This window comes from Pogona vitticeps, chromosome 1 (genome assembly GCF_051106095.1).
Source record: "Pogona vitticeps strain Pit_001003342236 chromosome 1, PviZW2.1, whole genome shotgun sequence".
Lineage (NCBI taxonomy): Eukaryota > Metazoa > Chordata > Lepidosauria > Squamata > Agamidae > Pogona > Pogona vitticeps.
Genome location: NC_135783.1, coordinates 272580996 through 272593554, shown reverse-complemented (window position 1 = coordinate 272593554; position 12559 = coordinate 272580996). Strand labels below are relative to the sequence as shown.

At 44.4% G+C, this 12559-nt stretch overlaps 1 protein-coding gene across 1 annotated transcript; it reads right to left on the bottom strand.

The window, feature by feature from the left end:
• Positions 1-843: 843 nt before the first annotated feature.
• On the bottom strand, positions 844-8942 carry KCNA4 (potassium voltage-gated channel subfamily A member 4). The gene is made up of 2 exons (XM_020795645.3): positions 8365-8942; positions 844-6949 (listed from the first exon to the last, which is right to left on the bottom strand). The coding sequence occupies exon 2, from the start codon at positions 6633-6635 to the stop codon at positions 4641-4643; it is 1995 nt and encodes a 664-aa protein (XP_020651304.3). The 5' UTR covers positions 6636-6949; positions 8365-8942; the 3' UTR covers positions 844-4640.
• Between the last annotated feature and the right edge of the window lie 3617 nt (positions 8943-12559).

The window sequence follows — 12559 nt, the reverse complement described above, 5'->3', positions numbered from 1 at the left end:
ACAAGCATAACTCCCACTCCAGCTCTACTAATCCTCAGATTTGTCCTTCCTTACCTGGACAGCAGGAGAAGCAAAGCAATACTCTGACACTCCAGCATCTTTAAACCTGTCAGCCCAATTTACAGATTATGCTTACCTACAAAATGAACACCTGATGCCACTGCTTCTGCATAGCCATTGCTTCATAATGTGGACTCAATATGCAGATAGGTTTGTCATGTGGTTATTTGGTACCATCAAGGAACATGTCCACACTATGCTCCGTGCCTATCAATGGTTGAAATCCTATTAGAGTAAGCCAAATTGTAACTTTGAGTCCATTCCTCCCTTGTAACCAAACCACCCCTGTCTCCAAGAACTGCAACAGGGACTGTTTACCAGGGAAGAATGGGCCAAAAGTTATGATTCAGTTTATACTAATATAGGATTTCCACTACTGACATAAACTTTCCCAGCATTCTGAAGGGGAGTAGTTTCTCTATCACCCCACCAGAAATTTAAATACAACGTGCAATACCAACCACTCAAAAAGTGTTTCGGGCAGCAGTATTGTAACTAAAGCAATGAGTAAACAAGAGAGGGAATTTGTTCACCAGCTTCTGTTCCTGTCTCATCCCAAGCACAGCAGAAGACAAATCATGCAATCACACAAGCAAGCAAGCAATTTTCCTTCTGGCATCATCGTTTGCTCTGTATTCCACCAGAGCTGAAACACATTGCTCCCAAAACATCTTGTAGAAATTTGCCTGTGAATTTTGGTGCAATTATCAAATACATAATAATAATAATAACCTTTAAACTGCAGAGGGACCCTTATGGATCGAGTCCAGCTCCTTTAAGGAGGTACAGTGGGGAAATTGAACTCCCAACCTCTGACTCTGCACACTGAGCTTAGTCGTCCCATATGTGCAAAACACTGATTATTTTATATCTGAACTCAGTATCAAATAATATTTAATTTCAGCCTTTAATATCCAATGGGACATGCAGTATTCCATATTTAATAACATACAACGGTAATCAGCATTTTGAGGCAGCCGATGGCTGACAGACAATAAATTTATCAGCCAGAATCCTACTGGTGTTCACATGAAGTTTGCATAACCTATTGCGAATTATTGACAAAATGCTCAGGCATGTGTTTGGCTGTGTAACACACACCCAATTATACAATCGACATACACCCTGGCATCTTGGCAATTAGTCACAGTTTGCTGCAGCAGATTACGCAAACCTTACATGAATACCAAGACAATTCCAGTCAGTATTTGATACTATCAGATGACATAAAATAGTGGCTAGTATTTCAAGGAAGGGACAAATGTTGACCTCCAGGTATTTCTGGACTTAAGCCAGCACAATCCTTCACAAATGACTACACTGGCTAGGGCTGATGGGAGTTGTGAGTCAATGGCATCTGGATGGCCATAGGTATATCCATCTCTGGTCTTTAGCTTATAAGGCCCTATGTTTGATATTTGCTGAAGTGCTCAGGTGAGAGATGCTAATAAATCTAAAGTGTTCACATTTTGAATGTCTGAGGTAAAACTTCAAGCTTGGAATTTAAATTAAGAGTTCTGAATACTGTGAAAATGAGATTGACCTCTACCCTCCTCAACCAACCCAGCAAAAGGGTCACCATTTGCCTTCCACTCTTGCCACTTTAAAATGACCTGTACGGGACACACATGCCTTGTTTGAGTGTCATTAACACTTCCAGATGATTCTCGGACTCTTCCTGGAACACTAAGTGGCTCTCAAACAAGGGGCACACATCCTGTACCACTTGTTTTAATGGAGAAGGGTGTTTTAAAAGGCAAAGATAAGGCTTTAAAGGTTCAACATTGGCATATGGCAGCAATGGATCTTTGGCAAGCAGCGCAAAAAAAAAAAAGAAAAAAAAAAGGTTACTGTGCCAGGCAACCTATAAGCCACATGTTGCCTGACTCTCTTTGAAATTATGCATGTACGTTATTACAGCATATGCAACCTTAAAAGAGGCGTTCCCTTTCATGTAACAGATTATAAGATTTTACTACTCAACCACAACCTCTGAGCATATCCCCCCATGTACGTCATACTCTTCCATGATTCTAGACTTAAACAAAGACCTTTTCCCATCTCTCATGTGCTGATCTGCTTACCTATATTAAAATGTACTTGTCAGCCACCAATGGCCTTTGAGTGACTCTTAAAAAACACCATCACAATCTCCATTTGTCCTCCCCAAGGACTGTCAGTGACCCTCAACATCGGTGACTATCATCATGATTGACTATCACTATGCAGGACATCTTGAGTAGTAACAGGGCCCTATTACTACTATCTTGCATTTCCATTATATTCCATACCACTTCTCTCCCTGTTGCTTTATAAGCATCTATCTACTGAAGTTACACTCTGTGCCTCTGAAGAGGTTGGCTACAGGCCACAGAGGTTTATGCCAAGTAATATCAGTTTGTTTTTAGGGTGCCACATCATTCCTTGTTCTTCAGCAGACTAAGATGGTACCAACCATCCACAGTAAACACATGATATTCCAAATAATGAATTAATTAGATCAGTCAACACAGTATTTCAGCCTTAATTATTATTATTATTAATAAATATCAGCCAAAACAAAACACTGTAGCTTCTGTGAGAAGGTGTGATTGAACATTCACAGTACAGCTTGAGCAATCTGATCCTACCCCACTCCAAATAAATTTTATTTTCATTTCAGTTCAAGAATTTTCAAGCATTTTCCCCCATCCAGACCATATATGCTATTGCAGCAGTTCCCACATGATTTGTAAATGGGATTTGCCTGTAAAAATTCCAAGCCCATACCTCCATTCCTTTATACATACAACACCAAACACACAAGGCTCAGAATGCCATAGAACTTCTACTAAACTGGTATTGCTGTACCACTAATTCTAGATTCAACACTGGTCCCCTTCTTTGCCTAGACAAGCATGTATAATATTTAGGAACACCTCCAGTTCCGGAATGCAAAATGGCTCTCACTGTGGAGCCACTGAATTCCTACAGCCAACTGCCATACCTTCCACAGTGCATGAAGAGAAATTTGGATTTGACAACCTTGTAGCATTGTCCCAAACGTCACAATGGATAAATACGTATTTTGCTCCCCACCCCTACAAAGCCTGTATTTTATCCATCTCTACTACAAACATACATTTTTCAGTCTTAAATGCTGTTTCTACACACACCAAATAATGCACACTTCAATTAAAGGCGGTGGGTGGAAAGGAATCCTGAACCAAGAACAGCACATTTTCTAGTTAAAAATTACTAAGCTCAATCACCATACCCGTTTAACAATGCATCTCTATTCCATTTTCACTGCAGTACACAAAAAAATTTTAACCATTATCAAAGTGCATACATTACTCATAGACTTCTTTCAATTAGGCATGAAACAAAACACAGAACACTATAACCTTATTTGCCTTATCCTATGAAGTCTTTTCTGATGACTTTGTATCACCTATGGCTATTGCTATATTTGATCATCATCAACAATCTACTCCAATTCAAGCACATCTGCATGTGCACGCACGCACGCAGGCACACCCATGCACACACCTACACACCTCTTTTAGGAATAAAATCTCTGTTCTTCAAGCAAAGCAAGTGAGCTTGTATGTTGTCTTTTTTTTTCCCAGTATGAAAAAGATTGATTTAGGAGGGGACATGATTATAAAATTTTACTTCATAATCCTTTTTTTCTTTTGTCAGGTAACAGATATCAATATTTAAAAGACTATGGAATTCATGTAAAGTTAGCTGCGTAGCCAATCAGCATCACGCAAACACATGAAAATAAAGATGCAGGATTCACTCTTCCAATGATTGTCATTGAACATTAGTAAACATTCACAGTATGAAGTCTCTGTCAGAATATCTCCAGCATATAAAGTAGTGCAAAAAAGCAATCCAGTCACTTTTCCACCGCATCCAGACCATGTTAAATGATTTTCTTACTTCAGTTCTTCCATGTACTGTATTACTTAATAAATGCTGCAAAGTCTCCAAAAAACTGTTACAAAAATAAACCATTTCTGGGGGCTTTGTATAATCTTCAGCAGTTGAGTACCCACTTGTAGTTAGTTAAAAAAACAAAGATAAATCAATATTTAACCATTTTAAGATTACATTTGGACTTTCCATAGCACAAAATTTCCCACAATAATCCTTAGCATTTTGAAATAAAAGACTATGGAATCCACAGAATTATGATAGCTGTTTTAAAGCATTAACAAATGAATACATGGCTACTGGACTTCATTTTTTCTTACATAGTAAATACCTCAAAATGCTAACTTTCACCAGTGGGCAGTGAGTAAGGTAGATAGTTAACACACCTTCTTAAAAGTAAAATTGTCTCCCTCATGTGCAAAACACCTGCATTCTAGTAAAAATATAAATTTTGAAGCTATTTCAGATAAACCCCCCTCCACAAGGCATATCATTTACTTGATATGTAATACGAGTTTACTAATGCTTTGTAATTCATATGTAACCAGCAAATGGCATATTTCTGTATGCTTCTTTAGACTCCTGTTTGCATATTTCATTTTTTTTTTTACCAACGCACTCTTTAATGCATAAATAAGTTTGGAAACTGTCAGAACTTAAACATCCGTTTCCACAGATTTTGCATTTACACAGTTTTGTTTTGCCACCTCACTGCCATTCCCTGTGACCTGACCCTTTTTCTCCTTCACACAGAGAGATTCTTTAACCCCTTCCTCCATCTCCAAATATTCTGATTTGCCCTCTGTGGAAGAAGAAGAAGAAGAAGAACTTCGGAATTTCTTCAGGATGGTTGGAAGGTATGGACAACTGACTGCATTCTGTGTCAGCTGAGTCTGCTCCTCGTTCTCTGTTTCTCTGTGGTAAAAGTAGTTAAAGTTGGAAACAATCACGGGCACTGGCAAAGCAATGGTCAACACACCAGCAATGGCACACAGGGAACCGACTATTTTCCCACCCACGGTGATGGGTTTCATGTCCCCATAACCAACTGTAGTCATGGTCACAACAGCCCACCAGAAGGCATCTGGGATGCTTTGAAAATGGGTGGCAGATTCATCAGCTTCTGCAAAGTAAACAGCACTGGAAAACAAAATGACTCCAATAAAAAGGAAGAAGATTAGGAGCCCCAGTTCCCTCATGCTGGCCCTGAGAGTGTGACCCAGGATCTGCAAACCCTTGGAGTGTCTGGAGAGCTTGAAGATCCGGAACACCCGGACAAGACGGATGATTCTCAGGATGGCAAAAGACATGGCCTGTTGACCATTACTGCCCTGTTGCTGGGCCAAGTCAGTGCCCAAGGTGATGAAGTAAGGCAAAATGGAGACAATGTCGATGATGTTCATGATGTTTTTGAAGAAGGCTGCTTTGCTGGGACAGGCAAAGAAGCGCACTATAAATTCAAAAGAAAACCAAATGATGCAGACCGTCTCAATAATGAAAAAGGGATCATTAAAGACAGTATAGCCTGCACTTTGCAGGAGGGTCTCATTAACATTCTCCAAATTCTGGGTCAGAATGAGCTCTTTTTCATCTCTGAACTCTGGCAGTGTCTCCAGGCAGAAAATGACAATGGAGATCAAAATGACCAAAACTGAGACAATGGCAATGATTCGGGCTGGGCTGGAGCTCTCAGGGTACTCAAAGAGAAGCCACACTTGTTTCTTGAATTCATTTTCAGGCAACACCTTGTCGTCTTCTTCCTTGACAAAGCCTTCATCTTCTCGGAACTTGAGCATGGCCTCCTCACCAAGTTCGTAGAATTTCACTTCCTCGCTGAAAATGTCAAAGGGCACATTGACTGGCCTTTTCAGGCGCCCGCCAGATTGATAGTAATATAAAATTGCATCAAAGCTGGGCCGGTTCCTGTCAAAGAAATACTCGTTCCGGAGTGGGTCAAAGTATCTGCCCCGTTTTGCTGGATCTCCTAGCAGTGTCTCAGGGAACTGAGCTAAGGTCTTCATCTGGGTTTCAAATCTTAGGCCAGACACGTTGATGACAATCCGTTCGCAGCACTCATACTCATTGTAGCGGACAGAGGTGTAGCCCCCAGGTCCAATACCATCCTCTGGAGGCTGGTCTGTAAATGAAGGCTCATCTTCACCATCTGTGTCACTATCGTAGACCTTCCTTTCCTCGTCTTCTTCATCCTCACCATCAGCTTCCTCATCGTCTTCCTCCTCATCCTCCTCGCTCAAGTCTTTTAGGATTTTCTCCTCTGAGCCACTGAGAGGCAGCAACTCAGAGCAAGGGAAAGAGGCACCAAACTCCCTGCTCCTGAGACAGTGAGCCGCCTTCTTCCGTTCCTTTCTCCTCCTGCCGTTCTGGTGATAGCCACTATGTGACGTGTTTCCCCCACAGGAAGATGAAGATGCCCCACGACTCTGCTCCTGATGGTAGTGATGATGGGGTCCTCCTCCTCCTCCAGAACCTGCAGTTTCTACTGCTGCTGTTGCGGCTGCTACAGCCGCCGCTGCTGCCGCCCTCGACTGGGCCAGTCGCTCCCTTTCTCTGGCTCTTGCTTGGGCTGCATACCCATAAGGCATGTGGCTGTTGCAGCCGGAGCTATCTGCACTTACCATGGCAACCTCCATGTTGTATTTGTTTGCTTAGAAAACTCAAGAAGGGAAGGAGATGTGTGTGTTCTCAGTCATCATCACAGAGTCTTTCATGTGAGCATAAGGAACGCATTGCTTGGAAGCACTATCCCATCAAGTCAGCACACCTTGTGTTCTCACGCTGCACATTTCTCAAAGACAAGAGTTCCATTTCTTACTGTTTCCAACGTTTGACACCAATTGCTCAAGATAGCTTGTACAGGTACAATAAGGGGTCTTCTGATATGGTCAGGAAATATTTCTCGAGCGTGTCCTTTTATGTTTGAGGCTCCATAGCTCTTCAGGGGTTTCTGAAAAATCGACAGAGAGGAGTTCATGATTTTCTATGAATATTTTGAGTCAACCAAAGAGTGAAGCTAAGCAAAGCAAGAAGGACAATCAAAGCAGGTTGAGTTATTGAGAACAACCAAGTGCAAAACAGCTAGTATCTTCACAATTGCCTAGCAATGAGACTGCTGATTAATAATTTTAGAAAATTGAAGGAGGTTCCAGTCTTCACTTGGTTTACATAGTGAGGAGGTCTAAGCACACCCACTTTCACCCATCCATCAGCAAGGTCCTAAGCTGGGTCAATGCATCACCCGAGCAGCAATGACAATTGCGGGAAGAGAAGGAGAATGAGGAGATGGTGGAAAAAGCTGTCTCTATGTTCCCCTTGGAGAGAGGAGAGGAGAACACCCTTTGGTTATCCCCATGCTCTAGAGTTGCTTAACCTGAGGTACATATATGCAAACCAAAAAAAAAAGTGGAGAGGGAGAAGGATGGCTCATAATCCAGATTAAGGTATTTCATATCAAAGGACTCGGAGCTGCCGACTTGCACTACTCAGCATACACCCACCCACAAGGCATACGCAATCTTTCTGTGTCTGTGTGCATCTATCTATATATAGCAAGAGTTAAATGAATGTGCAAGCATATACACACCCACATCTCACTCCAGTGTTCTTTTGTCGCCTGGCAGACGACTGTACATGCAAATCTATACCCCAAAGTGCAGGTGGCTCCACATTACATAATACATGTGAACATACACTAGTGTATAGCCTTGGCATGAAGGCAGAATAAGTGTGAATATAACATACCCAGGTGTGGCATATTACCATATGTGCCTGCACACACTATTTCACACAGAGGGCATGTGTCTGCAAATCTGTGTTGCCATCTGAGGCTTGAGCGCCGCTTCGTTTTTGTGAACAAAACAGCTACGATGACTTTTTGCTATGCTGGATCTGAAACATGGATTGCTGTGCATCGAGGTAGGAAGTCCTTGCAGGCATTCGCCATGGCTGTCAGCGGAATACATGGAATAATAAGAACCTAAGAAGCCGCTGCCTCTTCCCATATGGAGGGGAAGATACAGCCTTCCATGTTTGCCGGCTTGCGAAAAACTCCGCGGGTAAAAGAATGCTCCGGCGCTTCCTCAAAATCCCAGCCCATCGCTGCAAATTCGTGGCAGCAGTTTGCACACACACCCCAGATAAGGGGGGGGGGGAGACTTCTTGGAATACCAGGGAGCAACCACTGTGCTGCGGGAAGGCGAAAAGGCAGCGGAGGCGACCGAGCTTTTACATGCCCACCGCACACGCTTTCGCATTTCAAAACATGCCTCGGTGTGACAATCTTCTTAGGCGAGCCTGGAGCTCGGGTCCAAATAACCTCCTAAGCATCCTGCGGGAGGGAGGGAAGCATTTCTGCCTACTTACCGCGGCACGCAGGGAAAAGGCAGCGCTGAAGCTCCGGGAGAAAAGGGAGCCGAGAAGAGCGATCCCGGGCAGGCGGAGGAGGGCTCGGATGGAGGGCGAGGTTCCTCCGAGCAACCTGTTTTCACAGGTGTAGCGCCGGGGAGCGGGAGAGCGACGGCGGCGACGGCGGCAGGAGGGGGGCGCTTCGCGGTCGCCCCTGCCCGAGGCGAGGAAAACGCTCCCATCGACGGGGACAGTTTGGCTTCTGGCCTTCAGGACCCGCGCCCGGCGATCCCCCTCGTCGTCTCCCTCATCCTCCTTCCTTCGGTCGCCTTTGATCTTGACACCCGCCAGCCCTCGAGGAAGCCAAGCCAGGAAGAAGCCAGACTCCAGCAGAAGTGGAGGAGGCGGAGGAGGAGGAGGAGGGGAGGGGGGGAGAGAGAAAGAAAGGGCGGGGGGTTTTGGTGGGGAGGGGGAGAGGAGGAAGGAAGGTCGCCGGCTCGTCTTATCAGGTTGGGCGAGTCCCGGCTTGCGGGTGCCCTTCCCCAAAGCCCAGCCTCGCACACCGAGCGCCTCGTCGCCCGCCAGCCGCTCGAAAGAAAGAGAGAGAGAGAGAGAGAGAGAGAGAGACGAAGGCACGGGGTCCCTCAACGCCGCAGCGGGCTGTTGCTGTGGTGCAAGGGGGAACGAGCGAGCGAGCGCGCCGCGCTGCCTTGTGGCGGCTCCCCTGCCTCTGTGCTTGGCTCTCCCGGACGACGACGCCCGAGCCGCCCGTTCGGCTCTCTCGCTCGCCCGAGTCACTCCCTCGCCTGGCAGCGTCCACTTGTTGTTGTTGTTTGCTGCTGCTGCTGCGGCTGTAGCTGCTCTCGCTTTGCACACCGCTTGCTTCCGTCGGGGTGCGTGCGCGTGCTTCCCGCCACCTCTCCTCTCCCCTCCCCTAATAAACCTGGAAGTGTGTTTTGGATGTGGGGGCTTCGGGCTTTCCCCCCACCTCTCGGAATACTCCCGTTCCGCCTACGCAACGACTGGGCATCGATAAGTTCAACATTCTTGGGGGTGAGGGGCACCCAGGGACTGTTTGCGGGCGCTCTTTCCGCCCCTCGTCTGCCTTTCCTGGCGTCCCCTTGGCAAAAAAAACCAAACCTCCTACCCGATTCTCAGCTGTGTTTACGTTATCCACCGAAGGACAAAAAAGCCTCGGCGAAGTCTGATTTATTCCCCGGGTTTTCCAGCTCTCTATCGGCCCCTAGTGGTCGATATTCTCATTAACACCTTTGATTATTATTATTATTATTCCCAGCTTTCCTCATCCCTTCTGCTTCCTTTGTGGCGTTCACATTCTGTATTGAGCTATTAATTATTGAAAGGAACGGCCCAAAACAAAATTAGAGATACTCTTTAATAACATTTCCACTCAGCCTACCTAAAGGCTCAGGCTGAACCACTGATGTGGAGCTTCGGCTGTGATAGCAATCAAATAAAAGTTTCACAAGCCAAAAGATAGAAGTGACTTCTTGCAGATCATTGAACAGGAAGTCAGGTGTGCTACTGCATAGATCTAGGGCAATCACGCCCCCATCTTCCCCCATTATTTTTAGCAATCACAGCAGGGCTATGTGGATAGACTGATGAGAGAGTGGGGTTTACAGCAACGTGTATAATCTGGAAATACAGAATGAGAGTGATTAAGATTGATCCATTAGCTGATGCAGAACATTTATTTACTGACCATTATTTTATGTATCTCAGTGCAGTTTGCCATGCACATTTAACAAGTTAAAGCAAAATAAAACAAATGTAAAAATAAAAAGGAGTAATAACACTTAAAATGAATGTCCAAGCAAAAGAACCCATAGTTTCCAGAGCTCATAAGAGATGGCTAAAAATTCCATGACGATAAAATGTTCTTATTTTGATGGCATCTGAAAAAATGTCACTGGAAGCATGAGGCATGGGGAAGGAGTGGTAGATTTGCCATAGAGTTGTGTTTTGGTATTAACTGGTCAATTCCTGGTCATATACACACCCCATCTCTCCTGGCACTGATACCCAGAGCAGGGGATCCAACAGAAGGCAAGTGGGGAAAAGGTGATTCTTAAAGTACCTGGTTCACAGGCCATGGAGGACTTGGAACACGAAAATTAGCACCTTTCAATGGTCATAGAAGTGAAGCAATCATCAGCCAAGTTTGTTTCACATCGAGGCTTAAACCATCCATTCATGTAGTGCCATGGTTGGCTGATTCCACCCCATGGGAATATAGCCCTAGTCAGACATTACAAAATATAGAGAAAGTAAACATATGAGGAAAATACAAGTCTTAGTTCTGCTCTTCTCTGTTGCTCTCCCCAGAAATGTTCTAAAATGTTCTAAACAGGAAAACATCTTTTATACACATATAAAGGAGAACACAGCCCAGTATCTTTGACTGCTGGACAGAAGGCCTTTTCTGCCAGCACCATCCTTTCCTTAATACTTCCCAGGAAACAGGTGCTGGAAATTAATTTCTATATTCAGAATCATAATGGGAAAGTCATTCCATTAAATCTTGGCCTTCAACCAGTAAGGTCTAATGCCAGAAGACAGAATATCTTGCCATGCCTGACATGCCTTAAAAATAATCGAAATTATAATGCAACCTGATTGATGGTAAACTATAAAAGAATGGCACACAAATGTTTCCGGGCCTTTCCTTTATTCTCATTTGCTGGCCACAAATTGCTTTGCAAATGATAGCAAGGAAGCAGCAAGTTTTATTTCTCAGAACGCTCCTGGATGCATCCCAGTGGATAAGTGCCAGAAAAGCCCAGTCACTGTTAGTCATACTGGGTATACAATCCAGCCATCCATAACTTTTGAACTCCCATTGATTTCAGAAAAAAGAGAATAATCAAGTCAATGGGCAAAAGTGTGTGCTTAAATCTCCCTCATTAAAATCAATGGCTCTTTATGAAATTTCTGAATTTGGCTAGGTGGTGCCCTAAATTGGATTTTATCATCAGCATTAGCCACAGATGTTGAATATGATTATTATAACTTCAGTCAGCTGGAAGACACCAAACCAATGGCTGTATTTTAACATACAGACAATGTCATATGTTCATCCGTCCTTATTCCCCCCAAGATTCTCTGACTGAATATAAAGCAAGTATTTTGAGGGTGTTATTTGACTCATAAAGCAAAGTGTGCTGCTTATATACCACCCCATAGCACTTAAAGCGTTCTCTGGGCAGTTTACAGGTTAATTATGCAGGCTACACATTGCCCACCCCCCACCCCCATGAACTGAGTACCTCCGGGTTGTGAGCACAGTTTTGGCTGCAGTACAGCAGTTTAAGCACTGCGCTATGAGGCTCCTATTTCTTTGAGCCCCAACAAGTATAAGCAATGGTCTGGAATGTTGGGAACTGTAGTTTAACATCTGGAGTGCTACCATTTTCTAACCTTAGCATAAGACTTATCGACTTAGATTACCTCTATAGATAATATAGATCAGAGGTCCCCAACCCCCAGTCCACGGCCTAGTGCCGGTCCGTGGCCTGAGCCAGACTGGGCTGCGGAGACAAACCTCCCACCCCATCCCCCGCAGGCACTCACCGCCACACAGTTGATTTGCACATGCACACACGCACCAGCGTGCCAATGCAAGCACCGTGCCACCATTTGCACATGTGCACATAAATGAGCACACCTGCATCAGCGCCATGCCGCTGTTTGCGCATGCATGTGCACTCGTTCGTGAGAGAGATTACTCGTTCTCACATGCGCAGGAGCACGGGGATGTCCCACTTTTCCCAGCCACTGTGGGGTGAAAAAGGTTGGGGACCCCTGATATAGATGATATAAATTGAAATTTAAATGTACATAATCAGATTTACTATGAAAACCAATAAAAGGGCAGCCATTTTGAAATTTATTATTCAACCCTATTTTAAAAAATGCTACACAAGAGCTGAATGAACTGGTAGGATCCCTATATGAAATCACCTATGAAAAACTGCTACTACACTCAGTGGGGGCTACTTCAGAGTTAATAGATGTAGGATACAAAGCTCTAAATGGCTTGAGCCCAAATATCTCAAGGACTGTGTCTCCCATTATGAGCCTGCTCAAGTGTTAAAGATCATCAGGAGAGGCTTTTGTCTCAGTCCCACCACCTTCATATTTGGTGGAGACATGGCAGAGGACCTTCTCTGTCACTGCTCCCAGACTTGGA

Excerpts from the sequence above, each read along its gene's own strand:
- KCNA4 (XM_020795645.3), bottom strand. The coding sequence starts at position 6,635 with ATGGAGGTTGCCATGGTAAGTGCAGATAGCTCCGGCTGCAACAGCCAC.